This window comes from Acanthochromis polyacanthus, chromosome 2 (genome assembly GCF_021347895.1).
Source record: "Acanthochromis polyacanthus isolate Apoly-LR-REF ecotype Palm Island chromosome 2, KAUST_Apoly_ChrSc, whole genome shotgun sequence".
Classification (NCBI taxonomy): domain Eukaryota; kingdom Metazoa; phylum Chordata; class Actinopteri; family Pomacentridae; genus Acanthochromis; species Acanthochromis polyacanthus.
Genome location: NC_067114.1, coordinates 42053999 through 42073724, shown reverse-complemented (window position 1 = coordinate 42073724; position 19726 = coordinate 42053999). Strand labels below are relative to the sequence as shown.

The 19726-nt window shown below is 40.0% G+C and overlaps 1 protein-coding gene across 3 annotated transcripts in view; it reads right to left on the bottom strand.

Moving 5' to 3' along the window:
* Window positions 1-16318, bottom strand: part of nav2a (neuron navigator 2a) — a 301077-nt gene extending 284759 nt beyond the window's left edge. For 2 of the 3 annotated variants that reach the window (XM_051959975.1, XM_051959995.1), the window contains exons 1-2: window positions 16224-16318; window positions 14987-15607 (exon numbers count right to left, since the gene is read on the bottom strand). In XM_051959975.1, the coding sequence (XP_051815935.1) occupies window positions 14987-15067 (81 nt within the window). In that variant the 5' untranslated portion in view covers window positions 15068-15607; window positions 16224-16318. The remainder of the gene's footprint in view (window positions 1-14986; window positions 15608-16223) is intronic. The other variant, XM_051959978.1, reaches the window with a different exon arrangement.
* Window positions 16319-19726: the final 3408 nt, after the last annotated feature.

Genomic DNA, 19726 nt, shown 5'->3' with positions numbered 1-19726 from the left:
CCTTCTTTCACCACTACTGGTGCAAATGGTGACTCTTTTCACCCTGTTTCATGGAGAGAAAATAAAACTGTCACATCTATAGCAGCTGAAATGTCTGCAATTATCAAACTATTTAAGGATTATTTCAAAGAAAACATATCTTAGACTATATTTGTTGTTTCCTATCCAACATACAGCACAAAAGCATGATAAATACATTCAGAAATGGCTTGACACTACATGTAGTAGCACATCTAAGTTGCTAGCAGGCTGCAGTACAGAAACCTGCAATCATAATGAGCTACTTCTCACCTCCACATGCTACAGACTTCATCCTTCTGATTCAACACTACCCGACTGCCTTCCAGCACATCGACTAGAGCGCGCATTAAGATGCAGGAAAAAGAAATGTCTGGGAAGGTGCAGAGAAGCTAGGGAAGGTGCTGGAGACAGGAAATCGTTGTCTGATTCATCACTTCATGCTCAGCGGATTACTCGCAGAGAGAAACCCTGGTGGAAAATCTCTTCCATGAATAGAAATGGATTATTTATTTTGAAAGACAAAACAAGTGTCAAGGTCTAATCCTTGCATTGGAGCGCAAACAGATTATCTCACAAATTATCTCATGGAGGATAAAAACCAATGCAGTAGATGGGTTTTCACAAAGACACATCCAATTAATGCTTGTGAGTACACACTGGTATCTGGAGAAAATGGAAAATCATGAAAACAAATGAAAATTTGACGAACACCTTCGAGAAAAATGCAATTTTCTTTCTACAAAAACAGGCCTTTCACTACCATATTCCCTCAGCACCATTGTTCATGTCACAGCGCCAATTGTGTTTCCCGAAGCCCTGCAGGCAAACAGTGTCCAGCAATATTTCATTGACCAACACATGACAAGAAATCTCCATTTCTTGTAACAAAGGCAGCTTCTGTTGCGGAGCCTTGTCCACCTCCACTTTTTCCTTTGTCTGAATCTTTCAGCTACATCCTCGTCTATTAGAATTCCTCTCCGAATGTGGCGGATTTAGTCTATGGACTCGCTGATGGAGGCTGGGCTGAGGTTAAGAGGCTGTGGAGTGCGTTTCTGGGGGAGATTGGCTGGAGGAACGTGAAGAACCTCCAGCTCCGCACTCGGGGCTACAGATGAAAAAAACAGCACCTTCTTTTTTTTTAACCCCCCCCCCATCCCTCCTTATCACTTGGAAAATTCCTGATGTGTAAAATTGAATTCCAGCAGTATTTCCCCGGGATGAAGATGAGAGGGCAGGGATTGGGGAAAACATAACGTGGAGGAAGCTGGGACAACTGCTCTTAAACACGGCGCTGAATCCCCGTCTTCTACACAACACACTGCGGACACCAGATAACAGGGATCCTGTGTTTCTAGAACAAAGGCTGAAGTGGACTCAAATTAAGCCAATGAGGCAAAGAAGAACCCTCTTCTAGTATCATACATGCTGATCTGGCAGCCCTTTGCAGTTGAATGTGTTGAAACAATTGACAGAAAAAGGCCCTTCCCTCCTCTACTATCTATTCAAGTCACATACGCTGACAACCTGAGCCTGAAGCCATCCAAACAGGTTGGATTTTATATTTTTTATGAGCCTGAAATGATGAAAAAGTACATATCTAATAACATGAAATATATCCACTGGCAAGAAACCATCAAAAAAAAAAAGTTCTTAAAGGCAAAATAATTGAACAGTAAAAGTGAGAGCAGCATTTATGTCCACTGGGGGGGTCGACAGCTTTAAAATAAGCTCTCCCTGATTTGACAAACGCCGGCTCTCATCTTTAATTATACCCTCATTATTCACTGAAATGGAACCAAAAGACAAGACTCCTTAATGCATAAATACTGTTTCCAATTCGCTGACATTTTACATGTCGCCATCTTGGTTTTTTGGAGCCAAAAGTGAAGCACAAGGCATGGATCTAACACAGAGACCAGTGACAAATACACATATACATGTTTAATAACCTTCTGGCAAGCATTTCACAAACTAATTAGCAACTTACACTGGAAACAAAGCTCGGCTGCACCACTGTCTGCTCAGCTGGGATTTATACTCTGCTACATGTGCTGCAGACACATGAAACTGGAGCTGCTCTGCTGGATAAACTATGTAATGACGTTGTTTCTAGATTACTCGAAGCGTCTTTTCTGTATAATGTTGCAACAGAAAGTTTTTGTCAGCAGATCTCAGATAAACATACAGCTTTTGATACATCTGTGACAGGTCTGTATCGTTCAGTTCCATCAGTTGGGGTCTAACTGAGATCATAAATTCATTAGGAAAATGTTTCCTGAGGAGACAAATCAAGTGAAAAGGAGGGTTATTATCTCAATTCTTTACAATCTGAGTTCTTTGCGCAGTCAGAGGAGTCACCCCCTGCTGGCTGTTAAAAGGTGTGCATTAAGTATGATTTCACTTTATACAGTTAAAATATACACATCATGTAGCCTTGAATGAACCACTTTCAACAAATAACCAATGCTGAAAATATCCATCAACCGACATGTCTGTGAGGCTTTAATTGAGACTATCAATTCATTAGGAAAATCATTACTGAGTAAATAAATCAAGTCAGAAGTAGGGTCATTTCTATATAATCTGACTTCTTTATGCAACCAGAGGAGTCACCCTCTGAAGGAAACTGGAAGGAATGCTGGTTTAAGGGATCACTGCAATGGATTCACAATTAGTGAAAGTGGGAGCGGTGTTTATATCCGATGGGGGGGGGGGGGGGGGGGGGGGTCGGCAGCTTTAAAATAAGCTCTCCCCTGATATGACCAACGGCAACTCTCATTTTTAATTACACCCTTATTATTCACTGAAAGGGAACCAAAAGACAGAATACTCCTTAATTTATAGATACTGTTCCCAATTCGCAGCCACCTGCTGCAATGATTAATGGTATATAAGTGTGCATACGTGTTTGTGTTGAGGCACAACAGCCGTAGAAGAGGAAATCCCATCACCGCAGGAGTGAGCCGAAGCACCTGTTCATCAGCCGAGCGCCTCCCCTGAACCAGATCTGCCCACTGACCGCCACTCAGGGACCTCAGACCATCACACACCCTGCTGCTGTTACGACTGATGACACCCTTTGTGCAGCCGTATAGACTGGAGCTGTCAAAAATTAATGATCCCAGCAGAAAACGTGGACGTGCCGTTGATTTCTACAGTTCAAATGTAGCTCTTTTGTGCCAGAAACCCAATGAGTTTATGACCATCTTCCCTTTATTTGCAGCAGGGCAGAAAATTAATGGAGACCTGAGGCTAAAATACAGTCTTTCAACTAAAAAAAAACCTCCACATGCAATTAAAAACAGGGATAAATATGCAGCTTTTATGAGCACACTCACATTTCAATTGAATGCAAGATGCTAGATGAAGTTGGATTAGATAACAGTTTATCGATCATCTTGTTAAACTGTTATATATTGGCGTTTCAGTGCAACTGCCGTCTTATTTCTGGCTGCTGTAGGCGATGATGATGACTGTGTTTTAGATATATGCTTTTAAGTAACAAACAGAGCTCATCAATTAGCTGTGGATCATTGAATTAAGATATATTTTAGCAATTGATTAAATACTCATTTAGTTGTCAACTATAAAATTAAATACCAATTATTTTCAGAATCACTCACTCAGTTCAGTTTGTCATTCAAAACATAGCGAAGGAACAAAATTCGTAACCTAGGTCCAGCAGCTTATAGAAGGCATAACAGTTTGCAGTATATTAGCTAAGACAGACCTATGATAAATAAAGAATATCCAAAAATGAATCAGTTTGACAGATTAACAAGCAAGAGAATCCAAATTATCTTTTTCCAGCATCTTAAATATGAATTTATTTTTTTTTTGTTCCTGTCCTCCTATGACCGTAAACTAGATATCTCTGGGCGGTGGGCAAAATGAGACCTTTAAGAATGTCATCTTGCCATTTTTCATCATTATCTAACATTTTATAGAGTAACTAATCCACAAATCTAAAAAATAAGCACGAGATTCATCGACAATGAAAAAACATCATTAGTTTTTAGCTCAGGTAGCATGTGAACAACTCAAATAATGTGGAATATGTCATTTTTAGCACCAATTTGCCTTTGAATTATCCTGCAATTGGTTTCAAAAAGACCAAAAATGGCCCGAAAATTACAGATTGAAGGCAGAAGCTTTCTTCCCAGGGTCACCAAGGATGTCCTTCCTGACACGAAGCTGAGCAAGCGTTCGGTATGTGAGGGGTCCCACTTAGCCAATCAAAACGCCCCCTTACCCAAAGTCCAGGCCATCCCACCAGCCCCTGCCACCTGTCCTTCACCCTCCCTCAGGGTGGAGGGGGGGGGGACAAGGTGGCGGCCAGATGGCTCTTGAGGGCCAAGCAGCATCCTCCCCCAGCCTCAGAGCCTCCACGACTGCTCCCACCTCCACCCTCTGACCCCCTCCTCCCTTTTCCGCCTGCCCAAACCCCTCAGCCCCAGTGCTCGTCAGTGCTGCATGACTGGGCAAACACAGTCCTTCACCAAAATAAATCCCCGTCTCTCCTCTGTAGCTGCGTGGTTTGCAAGAAAAGCTTAAAAGAGCCCTCATCTCCACCGGCGAAACAGCATTCCTGACATTAAGATTTCTGCTATCGCAAAGTACCAGAACCTTTCCCTTGTGCTGATTCTTTTAAAAAAAATAAGAAGGTTTATGAGTGTTGTGGCTCCCGGAGCAAAATAAGACAATGAGAGGTCGCCTTTATGATCAGTAAAGATAGTAATCACTTATCTGAGTGTTCCAGTCAGCAGCTGGAGCAACTGTTAAAGGCCCATATCATCTACAATGGGTTCTAAATAATCTCACAAGGCTGCTCATTTATCATAGTGCTATCCTATCTCTCTGATATTACATTCAATTAGTTTTAGATACCAGCAGTGCAGGGTGCCTGGCACACACCATCAATCAAACTCCATCAATGACAAATTGTCACCCCTCCAGTGGCTCTTCATATCCAGGCAACAGGCCAACACAACAGCAGAGGAGATGATTCTGGATCTCTAGGTTTAATGGATGTCTCGACTCGGGGTCAGAATCCTGCATCAATACTTCCTGAGAGTGAACCGAAGAGTCATAACTCAAATCTGATCCGATCAACACATAAACACGGTCACAAATGTACCGCCGACGGAGCCTCCGCTGCTTGTTTAAGAGAATAATGTAAGAGGGCGCCGACTGCAGCAATCTGAGTGGTGGTTAGCGCAGATGTTGCGGTGCTAATGAACAGGTTGGCAGCTCAGGGAGGCTACAGCTACAGTGACCTGAGCCATATGTCTACTTAAATGTCCACTGTTGGAGAGGAAGCAGTAAATGCAAGTTGCCATGGAAATCTTTAGCAGGACAGTAATATTTTGATAATGAAACATATGTTGAAATCAAGAGAAAGAAGGATTTTTGCATATTTGTTTCATTAAAGCCACATTTGCCGACTATTAACACACTCTATAACTGATTTTACTGCTGAATGTTGTAAACAAAATGCCTCCATGCAGCTGGATGTCAACAGCATTCAAGATATTCCAAAATCAATATGCATGTATTAAAGGTAATTGTATCACTTCGAACAATGCAAATGCTGAAAAGTGAAAAGAACGGCCATCAACTAATGAAGGTGTTTCCATGTAATGGCAAACAGAAAGAAACACTGCAACTCTGCAACAGAAGAACCCAGTTGAAGCGGTCCAGGATGTCTTCCTGCATACTCAAACTAGTCATCAGAAACTTTGCAATTCTTCCTGATAAGCCGGTTTGTTAGGTCTAGCATTTGTTTGTCCTAACTCCTGCATTAAAGGCCAATTATGCTTACAGATTGTCACTAGGTTCATCTTAGCTGCAGTGACACAGCTGGTGAAATCTGTAATATCAGGTAACAGGGGCTAAAACACCTCAAAGTCTGTCTTGCACTTGTTAAATGTATTGGCATTCGTCGCCAAAACATGGATCACAAAAATTAAGGGCCAGTGGGGCAGAGAGGGTGCCAAAAAAAGGAAAAAGGCTGCCGCAAAGTGTGTTAAGATATATCAAATGTATTTAAGGAGATGCAGGTGATGATGGGGAGAGCAGAGGCAGAAACACCAGAGCGAGGTCAGCAGGTGCTTTGGTATCCTTATATGCTATGAACCTGCTAAATGAACTAAATGTTTTTGTTATCTTTGGAGTTTTAGCATCATTCCTGCTGCAGGTTGGCACAAAAATGCATTCAAAATGTCTCCAAACTGTTTAAAAAAAAAGCTCATCAACTTTAACTGTAAATAGACAAAACAAACATGCAAATTCTGAATTTGCTTCTAGATTACGCATCAGTTCTGTTTCACATTATTGCCTACAGGGCGTAAAATGTTCCGTTAGGCAGCCCAACAATATAAAATGATCTGTTAAACTTTAACAGTCTAAACAAATAGGTGAACATGGCTCTGAACGTAGCAGGTAAAGGATGGAGGAGGAGGGAGCAGAAACCAGCACAGATCCAACCAGAGCTGCACTGTTTAATCTCATCGTGTGACTGTTAAGTACATTAGAGCACAAAGCATCATCCTCCTGAGAAGGTTGGACTTCATTTTTTCTATTAATTATTCAAGAGATTCTTATTAATTTATTTGCGGCATGCTCATAAAGAATGTGCAGTGAAATGCATCAGCTGTATGAGCACATACTGTAATATCACATTAAAATAAACACAGTCAATGGCATATACGTATATTGCCATTTTTCCAATAATTCAGATAATAAAGGCAGCTGTTAAGTCAAAAATTTAAAAATCTTCAAAATTTGTTTAATCATTTTCAAATTTAGCTGCACACAAACAACTCAAATCAACTGATTGTTGGTGTTTCCAATTAAAAGCTGTTGTGCTGGGTTGAATTTGGTGCATAAAATCGAGGTTTCCTGACAGCTTCTTTCTTTCTGTCAGTCCTCCCTTGACTCCATGTGGAGGTATTCCAGGTTGGTCCAACAGGGAGGAAACCCCGGGGCAGGCCCACAACATGCTGGAGGAAAGACTCATCCAGTCTGACCTGGGTTTGCTATGGGATGCCCTGCAGTACTATGAGGAAAAAGCAAGAGAAAACAGAGACTGAGCTGCCGCTGCAACAACACATGGACGTATAGATGGATATATGCATGGAGGTGTTGCTGATGTGCATGTTGGTGTACAGTAATGAGTCTGTTGTAAAATTGCGGTAATAAATCCCAATGTGGCTGGCAATAACATAACAATGATAGCTTGTACTTCATGCATGAGTCCACTGATTGAATAAACTTTAAAAGTGAAACAAACAGAACTCTGTCAGTTTAAGCTCCCACCATCGTGTCCCATCAGACCGGCTTCAGAGCTGGAAGCCACTCGAGCCTGGCAGCTGTGGGAAGAAACCCTGAAGCCCACTGAGCTGGTGTCCCCTGCTGGGTGTGAACTCCATGCTGAGGTTCAGGATTAAGTCCATCTCATGAAGAAAACAAACAAAGGCCACGCAGGGTTTTCCCACTCATCTGTGTCTCTTAGCTAATTATGAGGCTGTTAAGAATAACTGCAGCAGAGCAGCACACACATCCGCTGTAAACACCTCATTATCCTACAGAACCCCACCCGACCGTATCAAACGCTCCTTAATGAGCAGTTAGGAATGACTGGTGAAAATAAATACATCATTTCCAGTGGCCCTGATTGGGCAATTAGCATCAGATTCCTTTTCATTCTCATTGAGCTGAATCAATAATAGATTCCGTTACAGAACGCTCTCGGTCACCTTCTGAGTGTCCTTCGTCATCTCCATTAATCGCTACAGCAACGTTATTGAGATCTACTGTCAAAACCAGGTATATTTGAAAAAATATACAGCATATGTAGTTTAATCTTACTTATTTTTTCACAGTTCTATTCTCTTGATTGCCTGTTTGAGGAAAGATTTTGTGAGCTTTCTCATCAAACATGCAGAGCGCTTGAAAACACGACTAAAAGAAGCATCAAATTATGTCAACACTGTCTGCACTTTTACCATCAGTTCACCCTTTGAGCTGCAAATCTGTCCTAAATCCACAATAATTCACTGCAAAGTAAGGAAAAATAAATCAAACAGATGTTTCAGAAATGTAGAATTTAGAGTTTCTTTAACGCTCTCTCCTGAAAACCCGCTTGTCTGGGAGGCTGGGAAACGCCAAGTGCCCAGTAGGCAGTTCAGACATTGTTACTCAAACATCAGCTTACAGCTCCTTTTCTTTGACTGCTCTCCAATAAATTAAGAAATTAGGTTGGAAAGATTTAAATGCCTGTCTGGAGCGGGACTTAACAGACATTTAAATCTTAACAACCTCATTTCAACTGGGCTCACACAATTCTGCAAAGCTGGATAAAAACAGTGTACAAATCAAAAAGGAAGAATATGTGTGAATATCTGTCAAATGAAAACCAAGTTTTTGACAAAGAAAAAAAGGCTCTTTCTTACGATTGCAAAATTACATCCTAGAGGTTATGTAATTGTTATGAGGGGAGCAATTTTTGACTGTCCTGTGTAAGATCCAGACTGAAAATGCATCAACTTTAGGTTTCACACTGGGGCACGTTTGAGTTCATTTTTTTCCCTGAAATGTTTTAATTAATGGTAACAAAAGCTTTTCTCCCTCATCACAATGCTACATCGTTCAATTCAACTGAAGGAGTTTCATCCAAACAGCACCAATCTCAAGGCATTTCAAACAGGAAGTTTATCCCTTACAAAATGTATTCAGGAAAACCCAACAATTTCAAAGTTTCCCAGTAAGGACTTGGCAACAGTGGGGAGGAAAAAAAACTCCCCTTTACCAGGTGGGAAAGACCTCTGGCAGAACCAGACTCAGGAAGGGTTGGCCATCTGCCTTGACCAGTTGGGGTGAGGGTAAAGGGAAGCGAGATCAAGACAGCGGATGAATAACAGAAAAAACAGTGCATGACATCATTCAAGTTTGGCTTCAGTCATTGGTCAGCTGCACTTGAAACTAGAAAATGTCAGCAGCAGCAGAGTCTAGCTCATTTCAGGGTAGACATTTCCAAAGACACAAAGCTTCGAAAGTGAGGAAGTTCTTCAAAATGTCAAAAAAAAATGTGTTTGTACACTGTGCAATGTTCTGTTGCCATACCACAGCACAATGCACAAACACCTGAAGAAAAACACACAGGTGCTACTGTGCAGGATGCACTGCCAGAAACAGCAAAACTCCTCTAAATGTTGTGTGTTCATTAGAAGGGAGACTTTTTATATCTTTCGTGCTTGTAGCTGCGAAATAAACTCAAAAATTGACTTAAATTAAATGGGAGGAAAATTAACCCTTTACATTGTTGGTAAAATAGCTGAGATTGTTCAACAAAAAGAGAATCCTTAGTGGTTGTCCTATAAAATGTGACACCTGTGGAAGAAGTCGCTCTCTGGATTGTGTGATCAGACTTTTAATGTCATCAAATTCAATACCAGTGACAATATGTCAAACAAAAATTAGATTTTATAATAACTTTTGTCAATGCTTGTCCTATCTGGGATCTCAGCTGCCACTCAATTGTCCTTAAAACATGACACACAGAAGATGGAAAAATCATTTCTAAGTGGAGCTTTTCTGAAAACCGGGACTTTTGTTTCGTCCCATAGGTGGGTTTTGCTGTTGCAGATTATTTAGTGATACTAAAGCTTTGAAGATGCTCCTCAATACTTCCAAAAACTTCTCCTTACATAGTAAAACTGAATCACTCCAGCTACCTAATCTGAACTGTCCCCAGTATGATGTCAAAAGAGGAAAAATAAATTAATATTCAGCACAAAAACCAAATCATTTCAGTCAAACCAAACAGCTTCTGCAACAGTGGTGGGAAAGAAACAGATAAAAGACACACAATCCAGAGTTTTCTCTTGTCTGCAGCTGGACATTTCATAACACTAAAGCTCCAATCTCAAGGAATCTATGTTCAATGAATATCAATTGACTGCAAATAGGCAGGTTTCTGGTGGTAACAAAGTCTGCAGTTCTGCTCCATCAAACACGGAGCTCAGATTCACCCCAACACAATACATCCCTGCACCTCCTCCCTGCCTTCCCATGTCGCTCCATGATTGCTACTCAATGAACATTAATACACAGAACAGGGGACATGCGACATAGTAAATCTACAAAGAGAGCGAAATCCAATTACCTCCTACCAGGCCGAGTATCACATATAGGATCTTGAACTCACACGGGCGAGGTAATTGCCAAGGGACATTGAATCTTGCTGCATGGAAGCTGGACGTAATTCTCCAACAATGGGAGCCAGTGTGTCAATGTTACTACATCAGTGCTTTCAATTTGTTTAAGTTGCTTGATGTCCATTAAGAGGGAAGGTGAGTATCGGCTCAGTCTGGTACAACCTCGCTTCCCTGGAGAGCGTCTGGACTCGTCTGGTTTCAATTGATGACGCCGAAATGAAGATCCTAATGAAATCTAGAGAACTCATTCAGCATGCAAAGAGCTAAAAATCACTATATGAATCAAGGTTTGTTACTATCGCAACAATAATGCAGATTCTAAAAAACTAAGTTTGGTTGGGATTTCATAAATATTGAGCTTCCTGCCGAATCCAAGCACCACACTGAGATTCTGGAGTCAGCGTGTCACTTAGCATCCAGTGAGATGCTCGGCAGTCCGGGAAATTGGAAAACAGCAGCTGGGACCTTGGTTGCATCAATTAATATTCATGTTCCGCATATTCCCAAGTGACTAATTTAACACACCTGATCAAATCAATAATTCACAGGGGGAGGAGCAGAGAGCACAGGAAGGAAACGTGGAAAAAGAATAAACCTTGTTATTAAATCTGATCTCTGACACACCGACAGCAGAAGTCCAATACCAGTTGGAAACTCAGCGGTGACCTAAATCCAACATGCATGCTGTGACTCTGTCAGCCTCAAAACATGTCCAATGTTCAGCTGCCCTGAATCAAGAGGAAATTTTTTAATTGAAAGTGCCTTTCTATATTTTTGGTGTTCTTCCATTGTGTATTTTAAGTGAATCCATAGCCTTTAATTACTGCAGGTTTAGAACAAAGATTAGGTGCTGTATGTGGTTCAGATCTGGAATGAAGATGGGGTTGTAAATGCTCACAGTTTAAGAATCAGACTAGTTCCTGGGTAGGTTTTCTATGGGTCAGATGAGGAATCACAGTGTGAGGCACAACCTCTTTAAACAGTGCTCATTTTTGAAAGTTTGGTCAATGTTTGAGCAATACTTCTGTCACCGAAATACAAAATGCTCTTTTAAGATGGGTTTTTACATAGATTTTTGTGCACAAAGTTACTTTTCTGATGCTGAATACAATATTTTTTTTAACAATTTTTTCCCTATGGTTGTTGATGTTGACAAGAGAAAGACTGGTGGCACTAGGGCTGGACAATAAAAAGATAGTAGTATATACTGGTAATAGACATTTAATCAATAGTAGTAGAGAATATTTGTCAACAGAATGTTCAATAGTTAATGCAAACCATCATTAAAGCAACTAAATAAAGTTTGGTTGCATGAACAAATGCAAGCGTTTTCCGTTCTCTTGCTCACAACAGTCTATCATACCATCATGGGCAGCGGTGGTCTAATGCAGTGGTTCTCAACCCTGTTCCTCAGGACCCACTGTCCTGAGGAACAGGGTTGAGAACCACTGGTCTAATGGTTGAAGCTCTATACCAGTGGTTCTCAACCCTGTTCCTCAGGACCCCATGTCCTGCATGTTTTAGATGCTTCCCTGCTCCAACACACCTGATTCAAATGATCAGCTTGTCATCAAGCCTCTGCAGAAGCCTGATGACAAGCTGATCATTTGAATCAGGTGTGTTGGAGCAGGAAACATCTAAAACATGCAGGACAGTGGGTCCTGAGGAGCAGGGTTGAGAACCATTGCTCTAGGATACCAAACAGTGCTGCCCTTGAGCAAACCCCTTAATCCCACCTGCTTCTGAGGCGCCTTATAGAGGCTGACACTGATGTCCTAACAAGCTGGGATATATGGAAACCCTAATTTCTCACAGATATTTGACAAATTAAGGCTTGTTTTCTTCTTTTTGATAATGAAGCACCTTTGCCCTCCCTATTGGCTTTCATGCAAGTCTTCTAAGGTGGGCTAGTCCACCACCGCCTGAGATTTTCCCCATACTAGTCAAGAAAAAAAAAACACCTTTACAGTCAAAAAAAGACATCCACGACCATGTGTCCGACACTTTCTCCACCTAAGCAACACATGAGGGATGTGTACAGAGGCCAGTGAGGTGTGGGGACCCATCTGGTAATACCTGGTTCTGACTATCCACTTGGACTCTTATCCTCACTATGGTGTGGCGACTTCACCCTAATCGGGCTTTCTGCACTCGACATTTTTCAAATTCCTTTTACATTACAAACATTTTCATTTCTATATTCAATAGTTTCTTTACATGTTGCATCTTATGGATGTTCTTGTGGTAGCCGTTTACCTAAAAGACAAGCTTACTTGCTTCTTTATGTGTTGTATATCAAGTTGAGATAGTTCCTTTATCTTTAGTTTACATATCTTCAGTTTTGAGTGTAAAATTTGCTGTTTCTAGCCATTTTTCAAAGTTCACATCAAAAATATTACCGAGATGCCTTAATATATAAAGTTACAACCATGAAACAAGGTGGTTAAGGATTGAAAATAAACTTTTTTTTTCTGCTAGATAACTAAAAATGATCAACAACTGTCAACATAGATGGATGGGAAACATTGTATAACAAAGTTTTTCAGTTATATCATCCAGCTCTTCCTGGTCAGCAACCAGAAGAATTTAGGGGATCCCTTCTATGATGATAGCACTTTAACGGTCCTGAACATAACAGAAGTACTGTAGGTCAGACAGCAGCAGAAAGTCACTCTGCCTCCACCTTAAAATGAAGACTAATGTGCTCTCAACCAGACATCTTATTAACCTGCATAGGTTTGCTGCTCCATGCCCATTCCGCCATTAGCATTACCTGCTTCAAGGAAAGGTGGGTTACAACCTGGACAGATCATCAGGCCATTAAAGAGCTAACGCAAAGTGACACACTAACACTCACACATACAGTGATCATACATGACTGTAGAAGAAGCTGCAGCATCTGGAGAACATGCAAACTCCAGGAAGAAAACCATCCAACCAGTAGGCTCAAACCCAAAACCTGCGCTAACCCACATCTGCACTTTGTCAAAGGCAAATAAAAATAGCAGCTCATCTTGAACTATAATCACAAAAGAAGCCACATTTTCAGCATTTGATGTTTCTGAATGTTTCTGCTACAACATCGGCAGGGTTCATGCCCTCCGAGAGCAGGGTTTGTTTTACCTACAGAGCACGTTGCAATCCTTCATCTGAAGTCAAACCGTGAAAATCAGGAGAAACGGGGCGACGAGCTTCGCTTGTAACAGCAGCACCACATCAACATCATGTGGAAAATGCAGAGCGAAGCTGAAACAGGGAAAATGAGTCACCGTATCAAGTGCTCCATCAATCTTCAGCGCAGACTGCTCAAGTAATTCTACACAACCACAAAGCATCAAAGAAGAACTCTCAGACTGCTTGATGCTTTCACCGACTCGCTGACTTTGAATCAATCACACTGTGTTCACTGTGGCACTTCCCCGTTTCATGCAAAGGTAGAATGACTTGTGCAAATATTTAAACCTCCGACGAGACAAAGTGAAAGCATTTTGGATTTTGCAATGATACAAACCGTCCTGGATCTTTTCCTGTTGACAGTTTAGAGCAGGGGTGTCAAACTCATTGTAGTTCAGAAGCCATTTACACTCCAATTTGATCTCAAGTGGGCCTATAAATAACATTTTTTCCTTTGTTTTAATGCAAAAATGTAAATTCTGAAAATGTTCACATTTAAGGAACTATCTTGTTGCAACACATCATGAACAAACTGAAATTTGTTAAGAAAAATAAGTTAAATTTCAACAATATCATGCTTCAGTTTATCATTTACGCATGACAACTTACAGATCACAGACTATCTACAAACACACAAAACATTTAGTCACATGTATCTGGAACTGAATGATACAGTATTTTATGTTTAAAAAGCCAGAAAAACAACAAAAACAAGACAAAGTATTCCAAAAATGAGACACGAAACAAAAAAGCAAGAAACATGACAAAAAATGAGACAAAACACAAAACCAAAAAGAGACAAAAAAATTAGACAAAAAAATAAAGCGTGAAAAAAAATGGACAAACGGGACAAAAAAATGACAAAACAATGAATAAAGCAAAACACAAAATGACAAAAATGAGACAAAAAACACAAGCGAGACAACAAAGAAACAAAATGACAAAAACCAGAAATAAAATGAAAAAATTAGATGAAGCAAACAAAAAAGAGACAAAAATTAGACAAAAAACTTGCAAAGTGACAAAAAAAATGGACAAATGACACAAACAAGACAAAAAATGACAAAGGCTTGAAACAAAACAACAAAAAGGATACACAAAACATGAGAAGAAAAACTACAAAAATGTGAGACAAAAAAAAAAACACAAAAAACAATAAAAACAAGACAATGTTACAAAAATGTGACACAAAATGACAAAATCACTTTATGATCAAAACAACTTGGTCATGGTCTAGAAATTATTTTAAATTTATAGTTTTACAAATTTACAAACTGCAGTTAATGTCTTCTCTTTTATTTTTACATTTTACAAAGTTTGGACCCTCTGGTGGGCCAGTTTTGGACCGTGGGCCACATGTTTGATACCCCCGGTTTCAAACAACATCCACTGGAATTCAATCCAATGTAAATGTGGACGTGTTTTAGACTAAATTGAGCAGCAACAGGTTTGTTTTCTTTCCTCATCTCTCCTGCATCACCCCACCAGGACTCAGCTGTCAACATCAGCTTTGTTCAGCTGTCACACCACACAGAGCAGACAGGTAGATGAAGACGAATCAGTCTTTAACTCACCCTTTTCTGGTCCTCCAACCCGTGCAGCACTGGCTTCCTCCTCGGGTGCTGTTGTGGACTCGCCTCTGCTCCCGTCTCCATCTTCCCAACAGATAAATATCCAAACCTTCACAACACGCCTTTCAGGGAATGAAGGGAAATACCAGCTCAGAGTATTCCAGTCCCCTTCCCACTTAAATCCCAGTGGTGGTGCATGAATGTCTATCCAAAAATCCAGAAAAACTGTCTGTCCATCAACTCTGCTTCAAGAAAAAGACCCTCTGCGACTTCATCCACATGCTGCGACTCAGTCCCAATCTGTCTCCATAGTTTGTCTTTGCCTGCAGCGAGCATCAGGGCAGAGAAGAAGAACTAGAGATAAGCAGGATCTCTCCAAAAAACATCACAGCTGCCATTTGATCCTGAAAGAGGGTGTGTTCTGCATGATCCTCCTCAATACTGCTCAATCTGTCTGCCACTGCAAGAATAAAAAGCAAAAAATGTGGGCAGGTTTCAGTTTCTATGCAGCAAAATTGTACTTTTCCAGGAAGTGTCCAACAATATGGGAGATTTAAAAAAAAACATCCAGAGAAAGTAGATTTAAAAAGCTGCAGCTCAGTGGGGTCTTGTAGTGAGCAAGTGCTTGTGTTGGGAAGAAAACAGAGTTAAATTAAAGGTTGTGGCGTCAAAAAGAAGTTAATGAAGACAAATATTCAATGCAAATGCAAACAGCCAACATGCACACACTAAGTAAGCCGCATTTAATGAGAAAAAAATCCTGCTTAAAAGTCTATTTTGACCTGCAAAGTAGATATGTACATGACAAAGGTGCAATTTCTATATATATTTTCATAGAAAACCGTGCATTAGTGGAAGCAAACGGAGTGAACCAGCTGCAACAAACCGCCTGCTAATTACTGCAGGTGCATGCTGCAAACATTCGCACCAAAAACACAATTTAAAAACAACTAAGCAACTTTTTAACACCTCAAGAACTTGCTTTGCAGTCTTTTTTTAAGTTGCACTAATCGTGGCTCTTCTGTCCGGACTTGACAATACACAAACATCAACTCCAGAGTTACAATCTAGAACAAATTGGTCGCCGAAGGTTCGGAGTTGCTGCAGCATCCCTGCAGGAGAAGCTGCGAGACGTTCAGGGCTGCTGCTGCTCTCAGAAAAACTAAATGTCTGCAGGAGACGAACCGGCGGCAGAAATAAGTCTTAGAGAGGAGAATCTGCGCTAAGAAATGATGCTCACCCCGCACTTCTCCGCGTCTTCTCTTCCCGGCGGAGACGGTTCCTGCCTCGTGTGCTGCTGTCCTCTCCTCTGGCTGCAAGCGGAGCAGCCCGCTGCTGCGTTCAGGGGCTGCGGGAGAAGTAGGGAGCGTGGGAATGTCATGGGCGTAGATTGAATAAAGGGCAGGGACACAGGGGAACGTTCCCCTTCAGTACTTCGAACAGGTGCATTTGTCCCTCTCAATCAAAACATCCATCCATCCATCCTCTATATACCGCTTTATCCTCATTAGGGTCGCGGGGGGTGCTGGAGTCTATCCCAGCTGACTCGGGCGAAGGCAGGGGACACCCTGGACAGGTCGCCAGTCTGTCACAGGGCCAATCAAAACATGGAAACATATAAAAAGTAGAATCATTTTTTTATTTTTTACAATTTCTTCTTCAGCTCTGGAACATTTTTTTAACTGCATAAGATAAACATAAATCGAGAACTCACAAAATCACTGAATCTGTTAAAGGATAGAAATAAAAAATAGAAATAAAAATTTAGCAAGAAAAATGAAAAGCAAAGCTTGATCATAGGGAATACAGGGAATCTTTGGATTTTTAGTCGCCATTATAAATGGTATTGTACACTATTCTCACTATTTACACTTAAATGCATGGCTGCAAGGTTTGTAAAATATAATTTATTTACGGATTTAAATAAACCTTTTAAGTTGCAAACATGAATTGGTGAGTTGCTCTTACATCAAGTTAATGTTATGTGTAATTTAAACACAAGTTCCTGCATTAGTTGATACAAAACCCCACGCAAGTTGAGATAACTTAAGGAAAATGACCTTAAAACTCCATTTTTCTTTACCTTGAGGTCAGGAAATTATATTTACATGTATAATATTCAACCATGTTGGATGAATTTGTAAAGGCAGTTATTTTTTCTACAGGAAAGCACTTTGGTGCAGCAGCAGTTGCTCTAAATGTGCTGAATAAATAATGGTGACATGGCCTCAGCATCTACCATATGTTCTTTTATTGTAGCAAACATACTTCTTCTATTTTAAATCATATTTGAACCCCCCGTTTTTTACAAGTGGACTTTAAAGTGACTGTTTTAGACTGTTTTAGATTTTAAAGAGTAAAAGTAAACTTTTACTCTTTGTAAAAGTAAACTTTTACTCTTTAAATTTTTTCATTTTTAAAAAAATAGTGGATGACTTTTCTGAATGCGGAGAGCTAATCAATTAATTCGTTATTATTGTTGGAGCTGGACATCTTGGCTACACATTCTTATCTCTTATCTCTGAACAGTTAGTTTGTTTTGTTTTATTCATACATACACCTAGTAAATAAAATTGTATCTCTCTCTCTGCCTCTGTTAGTGTTAAATTATCTCTCTTATCCACTGACTGTCTGTTGTGATATTATGGGCTGAGTTCTTGTATTTTTTTAATGTAAATAGCTGCTCATACGCCTGTCAGACTGGGTGTTCTGAATTACGAGCAGCCTCTGAAGGCAGCATCAAGGTCCCACTCGCTCCCTCTCACAGCCCTGACATGACGTCACGGGCGCCTTCAGTCTCCCTGCTTTCTCCAACATCCTTGAAGGCGCCGGTCGGTTTCCATGGAGACCCCCGGTAAGGAGGCATCTACCGCCACCGAGCGTCCAATCAGAGCCACGTCAGTGAAAATATGAAAAGTCAGTTTGAAAATATGTATAACACAGACATTATGATGTATTGCATTATTTTTAATAATTTATTTTCATAGGTGGCTATAAGACAGGATTATGAGGAAATCGAGCATCAGAAAGAGTAAATTGAAGAATTAAGTGTCAAAAATGACAATAAAAGATGCAAAAATTATAAGAAAAGACAAAAATGTCATTAAAAGATGCAAAAATGGCACAAAAAGATGCAAAACTGACACTTAAACTCACAAAATGACACTGAAAGATGTAAAAATTATAAGAAAAGACACAAAAAGATTCAAAAAATAATACTACAATCCAAAAAAACTACACAAAAAGATGCAAAGATAACGTTAAAAGATGCAAATATGACTCAAAAAGATACAAAAAATGAGACAAAAAGTTGCAAAAATGACACGAAAGGAAGCAAAAATGACACTAAATGTTGGTTGGTTGTGTTCCTCAAGCTGTTCATGTGCAGTTTTAAATAAAATAGTGAATGCATAACCTTTTATCTTTTTTAAATTAAGTATTTCTGCACTATAATACTGACAGCTTTGCTTAAGTAGAATGTGTGTATACTTATGCTATGGCTAAATTCATCCCTAAAAAATCAGATTATTGGACTTTGACTGATGTGATATTAATCTGAATATTATAATATTATACTAGCTATTATACTGGCAGTAAAGGCTTTCCAAAGCTTTGGGCTACAATTCAAAGCATGACCCCTGTTTATTTAAAATCTGGACCTTGGGACTTTAAACTGATTCTCTGATCTGAGGGCTCTTAATGCAAAGTAAGGGCTTAACAGCTTTGGACTGAAGTTTGGCTGAAGGGAACCAACCTTTGTCTGCACAAACACAGCAGTTGAGGGAAAACTAAAGACATTCACTGAGAACATGAGAAAATGGGCCCCTTCAGAGCTTTACCTCCATCACCCATCACTCCCTGTGCAATATAGATGTAACAATGAACACAAACATAAATAATGTGTGGCAGCTTCATTGTTTTGCCCCAAAAAACAGCTCTTACCTGGTTAAGCTCCAACACCAATAACACAAAACAACCTAGTAATACAGGACATGTATTAGAATGAGCTGATCACATCCATTCTGTGCTGCACAGTGGAGTAGTGGTTAGCACTTTTGCCTTGCAGGAAGAAGATCGCCAACCCTAGTGAGGATAAAACAGTGTATAGAGAACGGATGGATGGATGGACATCCATTCTGCACCATGAATATTGCAGATGCACCATTTTATCTGTACTTGCTCATTTTATTTGCATTGTTCTGCCATGTTTTTGTTTGTTTCCTCAGTAGTATATGAGTAGATGTGAGTGATGAATGTCTGAATGAATATATTCTATGAACAGGTTGATTAAAACACCATATAGAGACACAGAGGACTGGGAATGTCATTGCATGATGACTTGATACTGGTTTCATATGACAATAAAGTCTTGAATTCCATTGAATCTTCTTTGAATTATAATTAAGTAAAGTAAACCAAGGTTTACCACAAACCATGTAAAAGCCTTGGGCAGACAATGCTAATTTGGTTATTTAATGTATAATCTGTTACTGCGTGCATCCATAACGATTCACGGCTGCACTAAAGTGAAGAGCTGTAGATTTATTTCCCAGCACCTTTTCTGTGGCAATTTTACTTCGTTTTTCTACAAGAAATATATGCTCTTAGAAAATCCAACGAGCCTGGACATTTTATTATCCTACCTGCAACCTCAGGCTACACTAAATTAATTAAATTCTATATTTCTACACATCTGCTGACAAATAAATAAGATATAATCTCATCCAAAGTAGTTTAAATCAA